The 23,284-nt window shown below is 23.6% G+C and overlaps 2 protein-coding genes across 2 annotated transcripts; both read right to left on the bottom strand.

The window, feature by feature from the left end:
* Window positions 1–345: 345 nt before the first annotated feature.
* Window positions 346–1,296, bottom strand: K444DRAFT_694530 (HET-domain-containing protein; the record flags this gene model as incomplete). The annotated part of the gene is made up of 2 exons (XM_024887869.1): window positions 346–891; window positions 1,093–1,296. 2 exons carry the CDS (start codon window positions 1,294–1,296, stop codon window positions 346–348), a joined length of 750 nt encoding a protein of 249 aa, XP_024732934.1.
* Window positions 1,297–22,170: 20,874 nt separating this feature from the next.
* On the bottom strand, window positions 22,171–22,844 carry K444DRAFT_616600 (uncharacterized protein). Its single transcript, XM_024880952.1, has one exon. The coding sequence runs from the start codon at window positions 22,792–22,794 to the stop codon at window positions 22,303–22,305; it is 492 nt and encodes a 163-aa protein (XP_024732933.1). The 5' UTR covers window positions 22,795–22,844; the 3' UTR covers window positions 22,171–22,302.
* Window positions 22,845–23,284: the final 440 nt, after the last annotated feature.

Genomic DNA, 23,284 nt, shown 5'->3' with positions numbered 1-23,284 from the left:
GCCTAGAAATATAGGGCTTTATAGCGAGTTTACCACCTTAATCTGAACGCCGGAGAGCCTAAAAGTCTCCCAATGGCCTGTATTCCCGATACTTTATGCCGTTGTCTTCGTAACGCAATCACGGCCTGACGATCAACAGCTCCGTTTTTTTATCCTTCCACGTACAGTTCAGCGGTGCTAGAAAATTCGATCCACGCACGCTAGATAGATGACTTCGTTCGCTTGGCGCCAATACAAAATGTGCGCAAAGACCCTTGCCAGTCATGCTATAAGGAGGTCGATCCGGGTCCAATATATCTTTGGTAATTTCAAAGGAATCCTCGAAATCTTCGGCGATGGCGCGAGTCATCCGGAATGCCCGTATGGAACAGGTCCATTCCAAGCTAATATCGAATCATCATCCGTTTTGCTAAGTATTTCCAGTTGAAGTCTGATGAAGGCATTCACTCGTTCTCCATATAGTGGGGGCATATGTACACCGAATAGACCGAGGAGGGAATGGGCCCTGTCTTCGATTCTTGTTGTCTCTCTGCTCGACGCCCAAGACATTTTTTGAGCTACGCTTGCGCTCTGGTGGTCCCATAAGTCTGTTATCTTTGTTGCCTCGCTTATAAGAGGTTCTAAGCATGACTTGCTCCCGATCCAAGTCCAACTTTGATCGAAGAAATCGACATAATACGGCGCGAGAAGTTCCTGAAGTGTCCAACCTCTGGTAAACCACTTGCTGTTCTGAATTGCAAAATATTTGGCTCGAGAATCTTCAGTTGCAGGGGAAACATCCGACAGGTATGCATAGCATACTTCTGCTCGTTGATACCATGCGAACATGGAGTTGATGGTCTCTGAAAGCTCGGCACTGCCCGACTTATCTATGCAGCACGAATCAATCCACTACATCGTGATTAGCTCAAATATTATCAATCGAGAACCGGCGAAAGCCAAGAAGAGAATAGACAGGCTTCTCAGTACAGAATTTTAGCAGTCAAGCATTAGAAACCACAGACTATCTCTGATCTGCTCCTTGCACCCGATGTTTACCCGGAAGAAACACACAAGCTTTCACACTCAAAGAGGTATGGGGAAATCGCTCACAAGGTATTCCCAACCATCCAAGAGAGCCTGGGCACAGCACCCTGTCACTTTGCTCCAGCTCGCCATGCCAGGGCCTGTACCATCCTTCAAGTCCTGAAACGTGACTTCAGTGTTCTCCCACCGATGAGACAGAATCGCATATTTTGGAATCTCGCTTCCAAGGAACTCATGAAGCGTGAGCGTTGAGGCGTTCAGGAGACGCATGTTGCAGCAGTTTGTGAGCGGTGGGAGCCTGATTGATGCGACCTGATACTCGTTGAGTTGGATTGAGTTTATCTTCGTGACAGCGATGCCTCAAGCTCAATAATGATCGGTGAGGTAAATCAGAGGCTCTGGGTTCTTCCAGCAAGGTTTCATGTATGGAGGGCTGCGGGTAATGCAACTAGATAGAACGAGATTACAGCGATGTGCGAAACTACAGTAGCTTTAAAACACCATTTTTTTTTTACCGAGCTTTGGAAATCGCGTCTGGAGAGAACGATCACCAACCATACATTTCCAATTTTTGTAATTACTCCACAACCACTTTATCAATTCATCTGCAACAGTGCAAAATCGAAGCTTGCCATGCCTCCCGCAAGATCCTTCAAGCGCCTGCAAGCCAGAGCACCTTCTCCTGAGAAATCTCCGAAACAGGCACTCCGTTCTAACAAAAACACGCTGGCCGAATTTAACGCGTCCCAATTGCTCGTATAATAGCGGAAGAGACCCAAAAAGCAAGCTATAGTATCTATAAACGCCCCTGAACCCGAAATCGAGAGGGATCCAGTATCTGGCACTCTAATTATTATTTCAAGTAACCCTCCGGTTCCCCAGATATCTTCCCTTAATAGTACCCCGCTCCCAAAGCATACTAAGAAAGCAATATAACCTCCTCCTCCGCTATTTGATCCTTTAATTAAGCAAGAAGCACCCTATAATATATCTATATTTATAATCCCGATTATAGATAATATATAAAAAGAGAAGATATTCTCAAAGATTATAAATATTAACTTTATTATATAGAATAATTTACGAGCCTTTTTTTATATCAAATATATTAGAGAGTTTAAAACCATTTATAATCTCTGGCTATATGAGAAACCAAAGTTGCTTTACTAGATAATTAGAATTAGTAATTTTAAAGTAATTAATTTCATATATATTAATAATAATAATTCTTGGCTTGGCCTTTTAATTTTGCTCTATTAAATAGAAAAAAATAGTAATAGAGATTAAAAGATATATTATAAGATTTATATAAATATAATATATAAGATATTTAATTATTAAAAGACCTTTTCTCTAAGTATAAATAAAGTAAAAAGTAAAACTAAAAATAAATCTAGATTATATATTATATAACTTATAAGACTTATTTCTTTTAATATTAATAATAATTTCGAGTTTTTTTATACTTTTCTCTGAAATTACGAGACTTTATAACGAATTAATAACTTTAAGAAAAAGCAGCCCGTAATATAAGCTTTTTAACTCAAAAGTATATTTATTAAAAGATATTTATATAGTACTTTTATAAAGATCTCAATCACTTTAATTATAATTCTTATAATTATATAACAAGTTTATTAAAAGAATATTATAAAGTTATATTAAAGTAATAAAATAAGTAAGCTATTTTAATTAATATAATTCCTAAAGTTATAATTAATATATTATTATTTAATTAAATAGCTTATTTCTTTTAAGAATAGTAAAAGATAAAAAAGAAAAAATAGAGTTAAGAAAAAGCTATAAAAGAAGATATATTTATTTCTATATTTACTTTTATAGAAGTTTAACTAATTATTATTTAATAACCTTCCATAATAACTATAATATTCTTTATTACTATATTTTAAGTATTATAATAAATTCGATCTCCTTAAAAGTTAATATTATTATAATAGCCCTTATACTTTTATTCTCGACTCTTTTCTTATAATTTTATATCTCAAGCCTTATTTTTAATTTAATATCTTATAATTAATTTTTTTCTCGATTTTTAAGACGAGTTAATAATTATAGTTAATAAAAATAAGAAGAATATTAATAAGGCTATATGAGTAATTAGAAAAGACAATTTCAAGATTAATGAATTAAAAATAGGCAAAGTAATAGCTATATTTTTATATAAGAAAGTTTCTAATAATATTTTTATTTTTATTTAATCTCAAGTCTTTTAACAAAAACCTATTTAGTATATTTATTAAGAAGTAATTCAAGGCCTTTATATTATAGTAAATCGTAAACTAGTTAAATAATATAAAGAGCTATTTATAAACTTATATATACCGGATTATTTATAAGGAAATTATAAATACTTTATTTTAAAGAAGAAAAAATTATTTTATTATTATAAGTATTATATATAATATAATATATTTCTATTTTTCTTGCTTTATAATTATAATATTATTTTATTTCCCTCTTTAATTTTCTTTTATATTATAATTTAATATGTGTTTTAAATAGAAATTTAAATAAGAAATTATATTAAATAAAATAATTTATAAAATCTTTATAAAAACATTAAAAAACATATAAATAAAAAGGGCTTTTACTTTATAAACTTTTAATAAAATTAAATAATTTTAATTCTTTAAAAGTAATATAAAAATATAATTAATTAAAGAATTTATTTTATAAATTAATATTATAAAAAGTAAATTTTATTATATTTTATTAATAAAATATAAATAAAATATAAGTAAAATATAAGAAATCAAATATATATTATAATAAAGGGCTATATTTCTAATAAATAAATACTTTTTAAAATATATCTAAAATAGCCCTAATTATATAATATTTTATATATTTCTATATTTTTAATAATTCCTATATTTATAATACTCTTTTTAATATATATAATATATATAAGCTTTTATATTACTAAAGCTTTTTTTAATTAAATTAAAATCGGGCAAATAAAAAAGAAGCTAGTATATTTAGATATTCCGGTATTAATAAGCCTTAAAAATTCAATTTTATAATTTATAATAAACTAATATATTATTTATTATAATTACTAATTAAGAAGCCATAAAAGAGTTATAAAGAAGTAAAATCTATTTAATAATAAAGTTCTTAAATATAACTCTTATTAAACTATTTATAAATATAATAAATATAATATATTTTTTAATTATATATATTAGAAAAATTAAAACTCCTTTTTTTAAAGCTAATAAGATATTATTATATTACTATTATATTTATTACTTTCTAATTCGTTTATATAAATAATTTAATCTATTATAAATTATTAAAGATTATTTTATTATTAAGTTCTTAGCTCTTTATTTCTTTATATAACTATTATTATAAGCTTTTTTTTATATAATATTAATCTATTAATAATAATCCCGAAAGCTATTAATAAGAACTTTATAATCTTATTCTAATATAATTAAGATATCTTAATAAAAAAGTAATAAATAGCCTGCTTTATATAAAATATAATTATTTTCCGAGAATCTCCTAAATAGTATATAATAAGTCTTCTAATAGTAATTTGTCTCTAATAAGCATATATTGTCTAAATAGTAGTAATAAAATTAATAGCAAGTTATTAAAGATAGGTTTTATTAATAATAGCTTTAGGATTATATAAGGCATTCTTGATTTGCCTATTCACGTATAGTAGCAAACGAATACCGGGCTTGGGCACTAATACTATTAGGGAACTAAAGATAGGCAGGCAATCTATTATTCGATTAACTTACTTCTTAATCTGGAGTTGTGGTTATTGAGTAATTCGCGATTCAGTAATATTGGGTCTTGCATAATACGGCTCTAGACGCGATTTCCAAAGCTCGGTAAAAAAAATGGTGTTTTAAAGCTAGTTTCGAATATTGCTGTAATTGGATGCCCCAGGCACTTATTTAACGGATATCACCTTTACTGACTTTAAATTCACTTTTAAAATTCACTTTTTAAAGGCTAGTAAATTTTCCAGGTAAGCTAAATAAGGTAGGTTTTAATTTCGAATTCCAAAGCTTCTTTCCTTTAATAAACGCCTTTATATATATTGTGAGAGGGAAACTATAATAAGACAAAAACCCATATAAAGTATACCAGAGCGCAAAACGTAACTTAATAGTAAAATAATAAATCAAAAGCATAAATAGTAAAGCATAAATAGTATATAGTATATAAAAGCTTAATTAATTAAATACTTATAAAGAATTATTTTCTAAGTTTATAGAAAAACCAGCTTTCTTATATAATTTTCGCAAGTTATATATAAAAGGCTATAGCTTTTACTATATAACCTAAATCCTAAAACCGCCAAAATAATGCGATTTTTAACAAGTATAGCCTGCTATATTATATCTAATTCTTTATTTATTTATACTTATTCCCTAAATACTAAAAATAATAGAAAAATCCTATTTAGAGTCCGAAATAATAAAATATTCAGGATCCTCCTCTATTAGTTAATCTAATTTCTCCTCTATATACCTAAAATAAGACTTATTACCTTTAAATAGTCTTATTTTATATTTTCGAACTTGCTTAAAAGTAATTCAAACCCGCTTAACTATATTCTTATACTAAATCCAATATAGTTCTCTATATTAATTAGTATTTGCCTTTAACTATTACTTAATTTCTGCCTTTACTATAGGGTATTAGAAGGCTTATTATAATAAATCATATTATAAATTACATTAATATACTCTAAATAAATAGCTTTTTCGAATTTCGTATTATCTATAATATCCTTAAATTAACTTTTAATAGGAAAAGAAAGCTCTAGATAAAAGGCTTTAATAACTTTATAGGAGACTTTATTTTCGTATATTTTATCCTTAATAGTAATTAGATTTATGGAAATTATAGTAAAAGGCCTATTAAGTAATAAATTATTATTAAGCTATTCTTTAACTTATATATTATCCGAGAATTAATACTTTCCCATAATTCCAGACTTATAGATTACCTAGCTAAAGGCATTTATTTGTCTAGTTAAATAGACTATACTTGAAATCTTTCCTTCTATTACCTTTAGTAAATACTTACCTATTTCCTTAGCTATTTCCGGCTTAAATTTATTTGAAATAGAAAAGTAATTAATATCTTTAGAGAACTTCTTATTAAAAGTAGTAGCCTTTTTACGATCTATAAGGAAAATATAGCTAATATTTTAATACTTTTTACTAAGGTAAAATTCGCTATTTAAAGCTTTAGTAATAGCTAGATTTTTAGTATTACCTTTATACTAATTATAATTAATATTTCTAGAAGTAAAGTATTAGGCTAATTAAGGGTAAGTAACTAGGTAAATAGGATACTTACTTAATACCTTATAAAAGCCGAGCTATATTAATAGATCTGTTATTAAAAGTTAAGAGGCTAAGATAAAGTAGCTATTACTAAGATCTTTATATATTAATATATTATTTTTTCGGAAATAGAACTATAGTATCTCTATCTTTTTTATTAAGAGCTCTTAAATACTAAGCTTCTTAATTTACTTCAGGTAATCCTTCTTATAAATATAGCTATTAGTATTTAGATTAATAGTACTAGACTTAGAAATAGGGACTATAGTATTAAATTAGAGCTATAGATTAGGGCGGAATTAATTAGAAATATAGTACTTATATTTATACTTTTCGATTTCTTATTTCTTAAAAAAGAAATCTCGTATTTCCTTATTTACCTAAGTAATAGAAATATACTTCTTGCCTTTAGTAATTTTATAGATCTTAGTAATTACCTTTAAAGTATTCTCGATCTCTTATATATTAATAGAGAAAGTATTAGTAAGTTACTAAGTATATATTATATAGGAAGCTTTAAGGAATCTATTATTAATCCTATAGTATTCTCGCTTAAAGATAGGTCCTATAATACTACTATATATTTCCTTAAAGATATATTTATCCTATTAAATAAGTATTAATTTTCATTTAGCTAATATCTTATAAATATACTAAATACCTTTATTAAGTTCTCCGAATTTAATATTCCTGGTCTTTTACTTCTTGTTTCTAGATATAGTTAAGGAAGTCTTTTTAGATAATATCTTTTCCTTTAGTATAGAAAGTTCCTTCTTGCTTTCTGCTATTTTACTAACTTTATATTTAATCTAATACTTAGATTTCTGCTATTTATTAGAAGTCTTAGGTTTAGCTTGTTTTTTATTTTTACTAGGTTCTTCTTATCTAGTTATACTAGTTCTACTAGCTTTACTAGTAGTCTTCTTACTAGGCTCTACTAAATTAGCTCTATTTTTCTTAGCTAGATCTAGTTAAGTCAAAACTAAAATTATAATAAGGGCCCATTTTTTAGGCTTATTTTAGAAAGCAGGAAAAGGCTTATTACTATAAACTTTCTTAATTTGGATTCCGGAAGTATTAAAGATATACTATTTAGCCTTGAGATTATTAGCTAATAGTAGCTTAAATTTCAATTCTCTATATTCCGAAATAGCTTTAGTATACTTAAATACCTTAGTAATATCTAATTTAGTAAATATACTAGTATTCTAATACTTCTTATTCTTAATATATTTCAAAGTAGCTTTATTAATTAACTAAATAGCTTTATATATTAAAGCTTTTATCTTAAAAAGAAAATATAACTTCTTATAAATATTCTTACTAAGATTATTATAGATATTATTAATATATTAGCTAAAAGCTTTACTATATAGTATAATTTCATTTTGTCCCTTAGTATTAAGACCGTTTACTATAATCTTAATCTTATTAAGCTTTTCTTATCTGCTTTTAGAAATGCCTTTAATAATATTTTCGAATTTCATATTATTAGCTTAGTAGTTCTTTAGCTCTTTCTTAGTTAATTCCAGTCTAGTTCCGTTTCTAATAAAGGTTTTCTATTTTAAGAGCTTATTATATATATTACTGAGCTTATCTAGGATATTTATATTAAATTCGGTAATTATAGCTATCTTTTCTGGTATTAGTAGACTTTCTATAATTACCCAAGCTTCTTTAATATTCTAAACTTTAATACTATTAATCTATAGGCTTTTAATAATACTATAGCTTATAAGAACTAGCTACTATACTTTACTAACTTGAGGAATCTATTCTTTAGTTATTTTGTTATTCTTAATAAATTATAAAGGTATTATTAATATAATAGTTATAGGTTATAGAATTAAAAGTTCTCGAGATTATAAGGATTTCTTTTAAATATATTTCAAAATAAAGAGTAAATTAGAATAGTCTTAAATTATATAAATATATTATATATATTCGAGTTTTTCTTTCTTTCTAGTAAGAAAATAAAGCTAAAATAGTAATATATATAATAGGGAAAATAGATATAATAATTAGATATATTTAAAGTAATATAATTACGAATTAGGAATAATTATAGAAAATAAAATATAGAATTAGGCTTTTATTACAGAAAAGAATATAAATATATATACCCAAGAAAATATAATTAAGGAAATAATTAAGGTAGGTTAAACTAAATAGTAATAATAGGGAAATAAGAAAGTAATATAATAGAAATATAAATATAGTAATAGTATCTGAAATATTAGAATATAAAAGAGAATAATAAAAATTTTATAATATAGATATATCCCGACTTCCTATTTATTTAGAAATATCTCTATTAACTCAAAAAATAGTATAAAAGAAGAGAAATAATATAAGAAATATATAAAAGGTAAGATATATAAGTATACTAAAAATATTAGGGAAAATATAAAATAAGTATTAATAGAAAAAAAGTTAGAATAATAGGATTAAGGAATAACTTAGAATAAGATATTACTTTTTCCGAAACTAATCTGTATTTCTTCCAAAAGCTAATTATATTTATTTAGTATTTATTAAAGTCGACTTTAAATAGTATAAAACTATTTAGTTATTTAGGACTTTAAAGTAATATTTATATTAATAAAGGTAATACTAAAGATATTAGAATATATAGAAAAAAGAACTATAAGATAGTATAAATAGGGTTTATAGTATTATTATTAAGTTTAGAATAGTTAATATTAAAGTTAATATAGAATATAGAAAAATCAGGTATTCCGAATTAGTATTAAGGATATAGGAATTATTTAAATAATATTTAATAGTAAGGAATAGATTAATAGTAAGAATTAGTAAATTATATTAGCTTTTTAAAAAAGTAATTAGTTTCTAGTAATAAAATAGTATCTTAATTAGGGAATAAGTTCTATATAAGAGAAGTTCTTTTTATATAAAAGTAGGAATATATAATATACTAACTAAACCATAATATAAGTTTTAAGAATAGCTATAGTTATATTAAAGAGGAAGTGGGTTTTCTAATATAAGGTAAGCTTTAAATAAGTAGATCTAGTTTATTTAATATCTAATAGATTCCCAGAATTATATATTATTAAATACCTTTAGAAATAACTATTAGGTTTAATAAGGTTTCTCTTTCCTTTTATATGGCTTCTAGTTTAGCTATTCCGTTTATATATAACTCCTAATTAGGAAGTTTATTTAGGTATTATAAGGAAACTTATAATAGTAGTTTAAGTTAAAGTCGAGATTTATAGATATTATAGTCGAGCTTTAGACTAGTATAAGCCATAAGAATAGCTAGTTAAAAAGGCAAGTAGAGCCTTTAAAAGATTTCTAGTTTAGTAAGATATATATAAAAGACTTTTTTTTTTCTTTTCTTTTTTCCCTAATTCTAAATATAGTTATTATTTATTATTATAATTTGATATCAAGAGTTTATAAGATAATCTCTTAACTTCCTATTTATTTTTATATTAAAAGAAATTCTTTATATTTAATTCCTAAAATCTAGTAATAGAATTTCATATATTAAGAATATTATCTAGTAATAATAATTAGATAATAATAAGAAATAAATAATAGTAAAGCTCGTCTAATTTCCAGAATAATAGTCTAATAATAATATTCTTTAGAGATTATAAATATTAGTTAGAAAAAAAAAACAAAAAATATATAAAGAATTAAAGATAATAAACTTTACTTTAGGTTAAGAAAAGCTTCTATTATTAAATACTTCTTTCTAGTCTTCTATAAAAGAGATATAGTTTGCTTTTTCTAATTCTAGTAACTCTAGAATATATATAATAATACTAGTAGCTTTCTCGATTTCCTAAGTACTATTTTGCTTATAATATTTTATAACTACTTCCTTTTCTAGTTTTATATTTATCTTAAAATATTTATTTATAGATATATACTTATTATTAACTTTGTTTTTAGGAAAATACTAGAATCTATTTCTTTTAATAAATTACTTGAGTTAATTCCCGGTATATATCTTTTGGAATATAGTACTATTAAGTTCTTCTAATATATAATATTCTTTTAGTTAATCTATATATTTTACTTTATACGGGCTAAGCTAATAATATAGTAGCTTTATATTTCTTGACTTGTCTTAATCTATTAATTTAATATTATATATAAGAACTAGATTCTTTTCGGAAATAGGCTTTAAATAAATCTAGTAAATAATATTAAATTACTTTTTCTTTTTTAGTATCTTTTATTCTTTTTTATTCTGGCTTCTTTAATATCTTTATCTCTTATTTATATTTGCTTTATATATATCTCTAGAAATATTTCTCTATTATAGACTTTATCTTATCTAAGTATTCTCTAGATTAGAAAGCATATTTCTATAAATAGTACTATTTCCCTATTATAAACTATATAAAAGAAAGTAAATCTAGTTAGTTTATATATAGTAATTTGGTTAGTAAATAGAATATATAGTAATAAATTTACCTAAGGCTTTTTTCTATTTATTATAAATATAATAAGTATTTAAATAATTAGTTAATATTCTCTTTTAATTATATTATTTCCCTTAGAATTATAGGCCAAAATAATAATTTTATTAATTCCTAGCTTATTAAGTTCCTAAATTACTATTTCTTTAAATTCTAATTCGCTATTTATCTTAAGTTACCTAAATAAATTATATTTATAAATAATTTCTTCCTAAATAAACTTGGCTACCTTCTTACTAGTTAGGTTCTTTAAAGATCTAGCTTTAATCTATTCTAAGAAGTCGTCTCTAGTAATAACTAATAAGTTATATCCTTTATAGTCTAGTAGTTTAATTATATTAATCCTAAGGTAATAGAAAAGAGATATAGCTTTTATTAGATATAAAGCTTCTTCTTATTTTCTTTTATTCTTATATTAATAGATCTTATAAGTATTAATATACTTCCGTATATAATTATAGTAATTTTCCTAGTAATAGTAACTAGCTACTAAATAAAAGATATTTTCTTTTCTGGTATATTTAATCTTATTATATAGCTCTTTAATAATAATTTCCCTTTATTTTTAATTATTAATAATAAGTTAAAATAAGTATATTTTAGATATAACTCTTTATAGTAATTAATCTCTTATACTATAATTTAAAGCTTCCTTACTTAACTTTCGAAACTTGGCCCTAGATATTTCTTCTAGTTTAGAGAATATTATAAGATATTATATAATATTCTAGTATTATTTAAAATAGTTATTATTTAAGGAATTTAGTAAAATAGTTAGATTATTAAATAAAATATAGGAGTTAGTATTATTATTTACTATTTTACTAGTAATTATATATAAAAGGCTGCGGCCTTTATTATATAACTTCCGGATTTTATTATTTTTTAATATTACTAATTTATTTCTAGATATAATAAGGCTTTAATTATTAATCTCTAGTAACTAGATACTATTATTTAAATATCTAGTAAAGGTCTTAGAAGTCGGATTTCTTAAAATAATATTATATAACTAAACCGGAATTGCTTCTTTTATCCGAATTTTCTGCCTAATAAGTATTATTTTAATAGTATTAAGCTCTATTACTAACTATTTATTAATATCCTTATTATCTTTAGTATTACCTTCTTATTATAGATATCTCAATAATTTATTAATAGTAATATACTTGGTTTCCTTAATATACTTAATTTTAAAATCAAATAACTAAATTCATACTAGCTAGTAAGTAACTAGAGCTCTAGAAAGATTTATAGCTACTTTGCTTAGTTATATAACGAGTATATTAGTATCTAGTTTAAGAATAAAATAAACTCTATATAGCCAGAATTATACTTTCTATAGATATTTTACTAGCCCTTAGTATTTTCTCTTAATAGTATTATATTTCTATTTAGTATTATTTCAGATTCTAGACTTATATTATATAACTTTCTTTTTCCCTTTATTATTATATTAATTAAGAGTTCCGCCCTATTTATCCAGGCTAGTATTTATTACTAATATAATTATTTCCTAATTTTCTAATAGATTATAGTATAACTTATAAAGTATTAGAATTATAATAAGCTTTTCTTAAAAAATTCATATAGCTTGCTTTTATTTATTATCCTAGTTTTATATTATATTTTTCCTTATTAAGTAGTAAATAAGTTCGGTAATAATTATAAAGCCTTTAATTTAAATATAATAGTAAATAATAATTCTGATAAATGCCTTGCCTTTAATTATATTATTATAATATTTCTATTTTAAGATCTTAGTAATTCCTGAACTTAAAGGGCTTTTTTTAAGTATTTTATAAATAAAGCTAATAATAATTATACTATTATAATAGAACTGCGATTTTTCTTTTATACTAGCTCTAGCTTATTTAACTTTATCTAGGGTTATATCTAGGTTTTAAAGATATTTAAATATAAAACGCCAAATTCCGAGTAAAATAAGCTATCTATTATAATTTATATAAGGTCTCTTGACTCTAATATTATTAATAAATAGTATAGTAATTTTAGGAAATAGATTCTCTAGAATAGTTATAATAACTTATATAAACTATATAACGGAATTAATAGTTTCCTAAGATAATATAGTTATTCTTAATAATTCTAGAGGCATTATAAATATAGTTAAATCTCTATTATAAGTATCTAGTATAAGTTAATTATATTCAGAAAAGAAATTAATTAGAGAAATATAAGTATACCTAGTAAATTTCTCCGAAATTTCATTAATAGATGAGAATAAGTTAGTATTTTATAGGATTACTAAATTCATTTTTATAATAGTATTAATTAGTTTATAAGTTCTAGTAATCTTTTTTATAATTAAGAATTATAGATTTCGATAAGGTTTATTATATTTCTTAAGAATTCTATAATCTAGATATTCTAATAGTATTTTTACTACTATTAATACTAGAGCTTTGGGATATGGGAAATTCTTTTCTTATTAGGCTTTATACTTAATAGTCTTAATTAGAATAAATAGGCTAATATTCTTATAAACTTTTTCTACTTCTTTCTAATTAAATATAATTATATTTTCTTAATTAATTATTAATTTTTGAAATATAGCTAGTTTCTTTTCCTAGAGCTAGTTACTAATATCTAATTATTTAAGACATTCCGGAATAAATTATAAACCTCTTAAAATAGCTAATATCTTTAGTAAAAGGTAATTCTTATATTTTCTAGTATACTTTTATAAGTATTCTCTAGCTTTAGATCTTTTAAACTAGTTCGAATATTTACTAGGGCCTTTTCTAGTTCTATTATTAGTATTTATTAGTTAAATCTTCTTATTTTTTATTTTATATATTCTCGTAACTAGAAATAAACTATAGTTATTATTCTTTTTTTTAAAAGCTATAGCTATTTTTTCTAGTATTTTTTTTATCTAATCTCCGGAATTTATAACCTTTTTACTTAGCTTCTTCCTAGTTAGGTATAAAGAATACCTTTTTATCTGGTATTTTAATATGTTTTCCTTAAGCTCTTATATATTTCAGAATTTTTTTTAGTTTTAAGTTTAATATTCCTTAGTTTCGGGAATATATTTCTTTATTATTAGAAGATATTACTTTATTTTTTTTTTAGAAATATCTTTACTTAATACTCTTTTTACTTCTTTTTTTATTAATTCCGGAACTACTTTTAATAATACTCTAATTAGAGCCTTTTCTGCTTTAGTTTCTTTAAAAATATTATTAATTTCTTGAATTTCTAAACCTAAAATAAAAGAATTTATAAGAAATTCTAGTATTTTCCTATTTCTTCTAATATTATTACTAGTTATAATACTAGGCTTTATTTTTCCTTTTTATTTTTAGTTTCCTGTTTTATATTACTTAATTTCTTAATTCTAGAAGCTTAGTATTCTTAAACTATTACTTTCTTTTACTTTCTGGTATTTTTTAAAAGTAGAATAATTATAATAGTATAGGTATTCTAGTTATTTTTAGGGTTAGTAAATCTTTTATCCTATAAATTATTACTTCTATATATAATATTTATCTTTATTTTTACTAAGAATAGTTAATTAAGCAGGATTTTTAGAGCCCCTTTAATTAGAAAAAATATATCTTTATATTCTATTCTATTTATAACCTTAGCTCTAAGCTTTACTATTTCTATAAATCTAAATTCTGCCTTAATAATAGTAGATATTTAATAATCTATAGTATTATATATTACTATACTAATATTTCTGGAAATCTTTTCGGGGAAAATATTAACTTTAGCTTTAGTATTAATTATTTCTTTATATTTAATATTTCTTTAAGGTTCTCGAAATATAAACTAGAGATATAGAGCTTATATAATATATTTATAAGCTAGTAATATCCGAATATTAATACTATTACTTTTAAATTAAATAATTCTATTAGTATTAGGTACCTAAACTAATATTTCTAATTCTTTAAATATTTTATCTATTATATAAGCTATAGCTACTAGTTCTGCAGATTTCCTAGTATATCTAACTATACTTAATATAATAGTATTTCCTATTTATATAATAGTAAAGTAGGGAGTATTATTTTTAATTTATTAGTTCTGAAATATAGTAGCTAGATCTAGTATTTTTAAGGTATTAATAAGTATTTTCGTTCTTTTTTAAGTTTTCGGAAATAAAATAGTTACTTTCTTTAGTAGTCTTATTAGAATATTATTAATTTTAGGAATTTTATACTTATTATAGTTAAGAGTATATTAGGTCTCTAATTTGTCTTATTTATTTCCGGAAGTATTAATATTTATATTCTTAGCTAGGCTATTTTCTTATTTATTATTTCTTGAAATAGTATTCTTCTGGCCTCTTATATAGAATAGCTTCTTTTCTATTCTAGCTTATTTTCGGAAAACCTCTTTGGCTATTTCTACTTCTTTTCCCTTTTTCCTTAATAAGAAACTTATTATAATACTAATAGAAATACTATTTATAGCTAAATCTTAGTATTATTTATTAATTCCAGAACCTAAAGTATTAGTAATTCTAATATAATTTCCTCTAAGGTAAAGTGGCTATTTAGATTCCCTAGATATAACTTACTTGCTTTTATATATAGATCCCGGTTAGCTAGTTTCCTTTTCTCTTTTTTACCTAGTAAACTAGATATCTCTTATTAATCTTTAGACATTTTTAGGTTAAGTATTTAAGTTATAATTAAATTTTCCTTTTCGAACTTAGGAAATAATTTGGTTAAACTACTAGTATTTACTAGTAAGGAAAAAGGAAATACTTTCTTATCTAGGCTTAAATGGCCTTTTATACTATTTTCTATTAAATTAGTAAGTATATCTATGGTTTATAAGTTCTTTTATTAGTAGGTAATAGAACTAAGAGATATAGATATATTTTAGGTTAATATTATTATTCTTATTCCTATTATAATACTTATAACAAATTCGTTTTCTCGGTTCTGGATTTATATTATAGGCTATATTAACTTAAATAGTATTTTCTAATTATATTTGAGACTAATTTCCTCTAGAATATAGTTATCTAGATTCTTTACCTATTCTAGCTTAATTACTATAGCTACTATAATATTCTTTATAACTTTTATTATAACTTTTAGTATATCTTTCCTAAAGATTCGAATTATACTTACTAGGCTATTAATATTATTATACTTATTATAGTTAGCTAGGCTATATAAGTAGGCTATAGATATCCTCCCGAATTATAATAGTAGCTATATTAAGTTATTTCTATAGGTCCTCTTAAGTTATAATAATAATAGATAGTTTTTCTAGACTTCTTACTAGCTAGTTAATATTATTTCTCTTAGGTTTACTATTTTTAGTAAGTTTTATATAATTAGCTATAGGCTAGGTTCTCCTCTTACTTATACTTATAGTAGCTTTAGGAAGTATAATAGAAGGAACTAGTAAGGAATAATTGTTTTTTGATTTGGGAATTATATTATAGATTATTATATTTAAGTATTCTTATTTAAGTCTGGATATATCTAGATTATTAGTAATATTAAAATAATATTTCTTCTTTTTATACTAATAGGATATTATTATTTTCTTATATATCTTATTATATTTATAAATAGAAATATTTATAGGCTTAAAGTTTATATTCTTAAGAATATAATCTTTTATTAGAATAAATAATTCCCTTATAAATTCTTAATACTAAATAATTTTTTTAATTTTTTTTCTTTTTAGTAATTCCTTTAATATTTTATTAAATATATTAATATAAGACTTAAATAAGATTTCTCTATTCTGGGCTTATATAATAATCTAATTAAGAAAGTTATAGCTAATTTTGAGTATTTCCTAGTTATACTTTCGGAATTCCTTTAGTAAGGCCTTAAAGAATTTAGTTTTCTAGTAATTTCCTGGATTATTAGTATAGTACTCCGGTATAGCCTTAATCTAATTCTTATAAATGGGAGAGATATAATAGATAATTCTCTTTCTTTTAGTATTATCAGGAATATAATAGTTCTTATATATATTTATATATTATTTTAAGAATATAGAGATATTACTTCCCTGAAATTATAGTACTTTAGGAGCTCTTATAAATAGTAGGTTTAAATCCGGTACTAATATATACTTGTTTTTAGCTATATTAATCTTAATAATCTTTTTTTTAATTAATTATAAAGTTTCTGTATCTGAGACTTTTATTAATAAGGTTCCTAAAGAACTAACTTCCCGTTTAAGTATATCTTTTGGTTTAGGAACCGGAATTAGAAAGAAACTAGTTAATAATAATAAATATAGTTAAGGTTCAAGTTTTAGTATTAGTAATAATAAGATAGTAGCTTTTCCAGTTTTATTTCTATTATTTATACTTTTTTTCCTATTTCTTTAGTTTAATATCTATAGTATTTTCCCTTAATTTCGCCGAACTAGGTATATCTATTAATATTATTAAAGATAATAATAAAAATAATAAATATGATTTTGCTAATTTTTCTAACTTTTCTGAATTCTCTTTTCTTTCTTTATTTAGTATCTATTTCTTTCTTTAGAAGCTTCTCTAGTTTATTTATATAATTTCTTATTTCCGATTTCTTTTTAATTCTTATTTCTGATTCTAGTTTACTATTTTACTTGAATTTAAGAGTATTTCCTCTTTTAAGTATCCTTTTCGGATTTAGAAATAAGCTTTATTATTAAGATTAAAGCTACTTTAATTCCGGCTTTTACTATAACTAAAAATAATATATAAATTAATAATATAACTTTATTTCCGAGTATTAAAGTCTAATTCTAATTAAGGTCTGACTTATATTATTTTAGTATAATATTTCTTATTCTATTTTCTCTGCCTCTTTTCCTTTTATAATTAGCCTCTATTTCTATTACTCTTATATATTATACTAGTAACTATATCTTGCAGCTAACTCGTATCCAAGTTACTAGGTATATCGGAAATTAATATAAGATACTAAGATTAATACTCGTATATCTTTAATATTTTGGCCTTAGGCTTAAGGCATTATAATAGCCCTTTTTTCCCCTAACTTACTAAGCTAATAATCCGCCTTATAAATACCTCTCAGAACTTTATAAGAGTATTACCTTGATTATAAAGTTTCTATTCTCCTTATATTACTTATTATAAAATATATAAGAAAGAAACTATAATAAGACAAAAACCTATATAAAGTATACTAGAGTACAAAACGTAACTTAATAGTAAAATAATAAATCAAAAGCGTAAATAGTAAAGTATAAATAGTATATAGTATATAAAAGCTCAATTAATTAAATACTTATAAAGGATTATTCTCTAAGTCTATAGAAAAACCAGCTTTCTTATGTGATTTCCGCAAGTCACATATAAAAGGCCGCAGCCTTTGCCATGTGACCTAAACCTTAAAACCGCCAAAACAATGCGATTTTCGACGAGTACGGCCTGCCGTACCACAATATGTAAGTCAACCCCTATACCCGCTGCGGGGCTGCCCCTGGCCCGTAATACTCCTTATAGTCTGTAGAATGTCTTCTCTCCTATCTGCTCCTGCTCTACTAGCAGCACCAGCATTAGCCCCAGTCCCAGCACCAGCCCTAGCTAACCGAAGTCCCTTACCAAAACACGTCCCGTACTAAAACACGTTTTCGCGAATTTTTATTTCTTTAATAACTAAATAACTACAAATCCGTTTATTATAAAATTTAAAATTTAAAATTTAATTATATAGAATAATAACTTAGTATAATAATAATATTAGATTTATAATAATTACAATAACTATTAAATTTATATTTATATATATAAAAAGAATTAACTTTTAATATAATCTTTTAATTATTATATAAATTATTATAAAGCTATATATTTTATATTTAAAATACTTATATTATTTATAATATATAAAAGATTTTTTATAAAAAGTATAATTTCTTAATAAAATTTAAGTAAAGGTTTAAAGAAAATTAAATTATTATTAATTTTTAAATATCTTATAAAATATAATTCAATAAAAAGGTAATATTTAATTCTTCTAATTTATTTCTAAATAATATAAATAGTAAAGCTATTTTTATTTTTATTTTAATTAAAAGTATTATATTTATAAAGTTCTATAATTCTAAATTTATCTCAATTGAGAATAATATTATATTATATATTATTTATATTTATTAATTAAAAAATATATTTTAAAGCTCTTTATATAAATAAATATAAATATAAATTGTTTTTATGTTTTATATTAAAATTATAAATTATTTCCAAATTATTAAAGATTTAATAAAGATAATATTATAATATTATTAGTTATATATTAGTAAAGTATATAAAAACAAAATTAAAGATTTCTTTTATTTTTATATTATATAAATCTTTTAAAAATTATTATAAAAAAATTAATTATAATTAAATAATAATATTAATTAATAAAAACATTTATAATTATGAATTTTTAGATTTAAAATCTTTATTTATATATTGGATATAATACATAACTTTATATATTATTTTTATAAATTAAAATTAAAATTTTATTAAAAATTAAAAATTAAATTGTTTTAAAAAATTTCAAAATTTCAAAATTTAAATCTTCAGTTTTATAATTCACTCTTTGAAAAACAGGTTATATAAAATTTTAATATACATATTATAAATACCATAATAAAGTAACAATTTTATAATTTTTGTGCTTTATAATATTATATAATATAAAAGTTATATTAATATTAATATATTTTAATTAAAATTATTAAAAATAGAATTTTATAAAATATATTTATTATCTATATAATTTAATACTATTAATAGGCTTTATATATGTATTAAAAATAAAAGGATATTATAAAGTGGTTGCTTTTTAATTAGTAAAAGTGTTTTTCTTAAGCGCGTGTTTTGGTGCGGGGAATCGGTTACAGCTCCAGCTCCAGCTCCAGCTCCAGCACCACTATTACCACCACCAGCAGCAGCAGCAGCAGCAATAGCAGCACCAGTAGCAACAGCACCAGCAGCAATCTGCTTCCAGGCCTTGGAAAAAGTTGTAGCCGAGAGGACAAGAGTCTTGGGCCCTAATGATTTTCTCACTATTACTATAAAAAGAATACTCGTTTCTAAGCATTTGGAATCCCAAATGCCCATAATAGAAGCTATTAAAGTATTCGAAGCCCTTCTCTGCTATCTAAAGTCAATAATTAAGGAGATCTTTAATATTACTATTAATATCGCGAATTCTCACTTCTTTAACTCTTCTCTGCTATTAATAAAAAAGAAGTAATTAATTATTTTCATATATATTAAAGATTAGCTTTTAAAGTTACTTGCCTATTATAATATTATTAAAACTCTTATTAAATCTTTTTAGACCTTTAAGATAAAGCTAAATATCTTATAAAACATGAAATTCTTTTAAAACAAGATATAATTATTTAATTAAAAGAAGCTTTTAAAAAAGCCTCTAATTTTAGCTAAATAAAAGAATTACTAAATAAGCCAAACTAAGCTTTCTAGTATTTATATTTATATAATATATTTTTTAGAGATTTCTAATACTTTAAATAAAGGAAATAGCTAATAAAGAAATATATATATAGTTTATTTACTTTAATTAAAAGCTCTATAATCATTATTTTCTAATATTTTATATTAAACTAAGAAAATTAAAAAAATTAAATAAATAAATAAATAAATATTTCCAGATATTTCTAGTAATATACTTAGTTTTAAATAAGCCTAGCTTTAGCCTTAAATAGCTTTATAAGCTAAAAGCTAAGAAAATTATATTATATATATTATTAGGATTTAAAATTCTTTAGTAATTTAATTTCTTTTATAGCTTTTTATATTCTTATAATTAGTATATTAAATAATTAATTAGATTAAATATATTAATTAGATTAAATATATTAATTAGATTAAATATATTAATTAGATCAAATTAATTAATTTTAATTAAATTAATTAATACTTAATTAATTATATAAAAAAAAGTTTCTTAACTTTTTTAAATTTTCTCTTTACTTTTACTAATTAATAATACTATAATAAAAAAAGCTAAATTAAGCTAATAATTAACTAAATCCTTTTTTCTATAATAATAAACTAAGAAATCTTTTTAGAAACTTAATTATTTTTCTTTTTATTTTATTTTTTTATTTATTCTAATTTGTTTTTTTAAAATATATTCCAGCTTTTTAAATATAATACTTTTCAAAAATACTTTTATTAAATATAATATATAATTTAGATATTAGTAAAATTATTAAGAAAAATAAGCTTATTATATAAAGGAACTTTTAATACTAAAAAGCTCTAAATATTTCTTTTAATTAGAATTTCTTTATTAAATCTAAAGTATCTATTATTAATAAAGATTAATTTTTAATTTTTTTATTTATAATTAATATAATTTATAAGAAATTAGAGCAAGAAATATTAAAAAACTTAAGGTTTTAAATACTTTACTTAATTTAATAAATAGCTATCTAGATAGCTATAGCTCTAATATAATAAGTATACTTCTAATATAATTAAACTAAATCTTATTTTGGCTTTATTTTAGCTTTTAGCCTTCTAATATTATATATATTATTATATATTTAATATTATAAATTTAGTATTTAGGACTTAGAAAGCAAGATAAAAGATCTTTTATAAAGATAATTTAAAGCTAAAGAAAAGAAAACTAGAATATATATATTCTATAGTATACTAGTTTATAAAAAGTTTAGCTTTCTAAATATCTCTAGTATATTTCAAGTATATTTCCCTAATAAAATAACCGTATTATATATATCTAGAAAGTAATAGAATATAAATAATTATTAGGTAATTATATTAGCTAATAAGATTAAAAGCTGAATTATAATATTTAATTAAATTAATTAATAATTAATTAATAGCAAAATTCTTTAATTAAATGAGATAAATACTTATTAATCTAATTTAATCTAATTATTTAATATATTACTTAGAATAAGAGCTGCTTTTATATAGCTTTTAATTATTTATTTATAAAATATAAATTAAGTTTTTTAATATAAAAACTAGTAATTATAAGCTCTAAAATAATGTAATTAATAAAATATTATAAATGCTTTTTATTTTTATTTCTTATATAAGTATAAGTAGTCTTTAAATCTTCTAATAAAAGAAGTAAAAATTTCAAGTAAAAAATATTACTTATTTTATTAAATTAAGGCCTTAAAAATTCTTTTATATTACTCAAATATATAAATAAGCTCTTTAAATATATTAGTATTAATTATTAAAGCAAATTATTATACTTTTTAAGTAAATAAAAGCTTAGTAATTATTATTTAAAAAAAGTTATTAATTACTAGAAATTCTTTAACTTTCGTAATTTAATACATTTAAGCTTATATAAGAGCTTGAAACTAATTATAGCTCCTGCAGGCTCCGTCACAATGGCCTGGGCGGTAGTCCCATCTAGGGAGGTGTTGGCCAAGCCAGCTCCTACAAGCTCCGTCACAGCGGCAGTCCCGTCGGAGGAGGTATTAGTATTAGTCAAATCAGCTCATGCATTCAAGGTCACAGGATCCTCGGCGGAAGTTCTGCCTCCCTGGGCCACAGTCCCGTCGGATGGAGCATTGTTGGTTAAGTGAGCTCCCACATTATCGATCGCAGGATCCTGGGTCCTGCCTCCTCCGAGTTCTTCATACACGACGGCATGTGCGGCATTCTCGCCGGAGGAAGCATTGCTAGTCAAGTGGGCTCCCATATCGTCAATCACAGGATTCTGGGCAACAGTGCTGCCTCCTGCATACTCAGTCACAGTAAACTGGGCGGCGGCAATTCCGTTAGAGGCGTTGCTGTGAGCTCCCACATCGAGGACATCCTGGGTATCGAGATCAACAAAAGCTATGTCCGCACCAGTGAAACCCGGATTTGTCATTTTGCTCCGAACATTCTTGCCTCGAGTAGAGTTGAGAGTTGCAGTTCGAAGTTTGGATGTCGTTTTGTGCCGAGCATTTTGTGCTCGAGCGGAGTTGCGTGTTGCTACAGACATATTTCGATTACAGAGGGTTCTTTAAAGTAGCCGTTGAGAGTGAGTATTGAGAGGAGGGGAAATATGTAAAGAATAGAAGTGGGTGGGTAGCCTTTCTCCCTTTTATCTTCGATTTGACATGGCATGAAACCTGTCGGCGTTTCCCTCGGTCTACGAATGCAGCAATCAAGGATCAAAACAGGAATCGCCCGCAACGAAGGCGCAATATGTTGGTAATGAACATGCAAACACGAACATCCAATAATATCTACCAGTCACAGGGGCATGTAATGCATGGACGACGTCGCTACGGTTTAATTTAAGAACGCTCGGATCAAAACTCGGCATTTTCGCGAATTGCCACCCCAACATTAAATTAGTCGCATTTTATATACGAAATCACGATAAATTAATGATCGCATGGTACTAAAGATAATTAATTGGTTACATACGAGATTTTTAGTACTCAGATCGCCCCCCCTTATTCGTCACTAAACCTCACGTGCTTGCC

This window comes from Hyaloscypha bicolor, assembly GCF_002865645.1.
Source record: "Hyaloscypha bicolor E unplaced genomic scaffold K444scaffold_123, whole genome shotgun sequence".
Taxonomy (NCBI): domain Eukaryota; kingdom Fungi; phylum Ascomycota; class Leotiomycetes; order Helotiales; family Hyaloscyphaceae; genus Hyaloscypha; species Hyaloscypha bicolor.
This window is presented reverse-complemented; position numbering and strand designations above follow the sequence as displayed.

Bases quoted from the DNA above. Each gene is read 5' to 3' on its own strand.
- K444DRAFT_616600 (XM_024880952.1), bottom strand. From the start codon at position 22,794: ATGTCTGTAGCAACACGCAACTCCGCTCGAGCACAAAATGCTCGGCAC.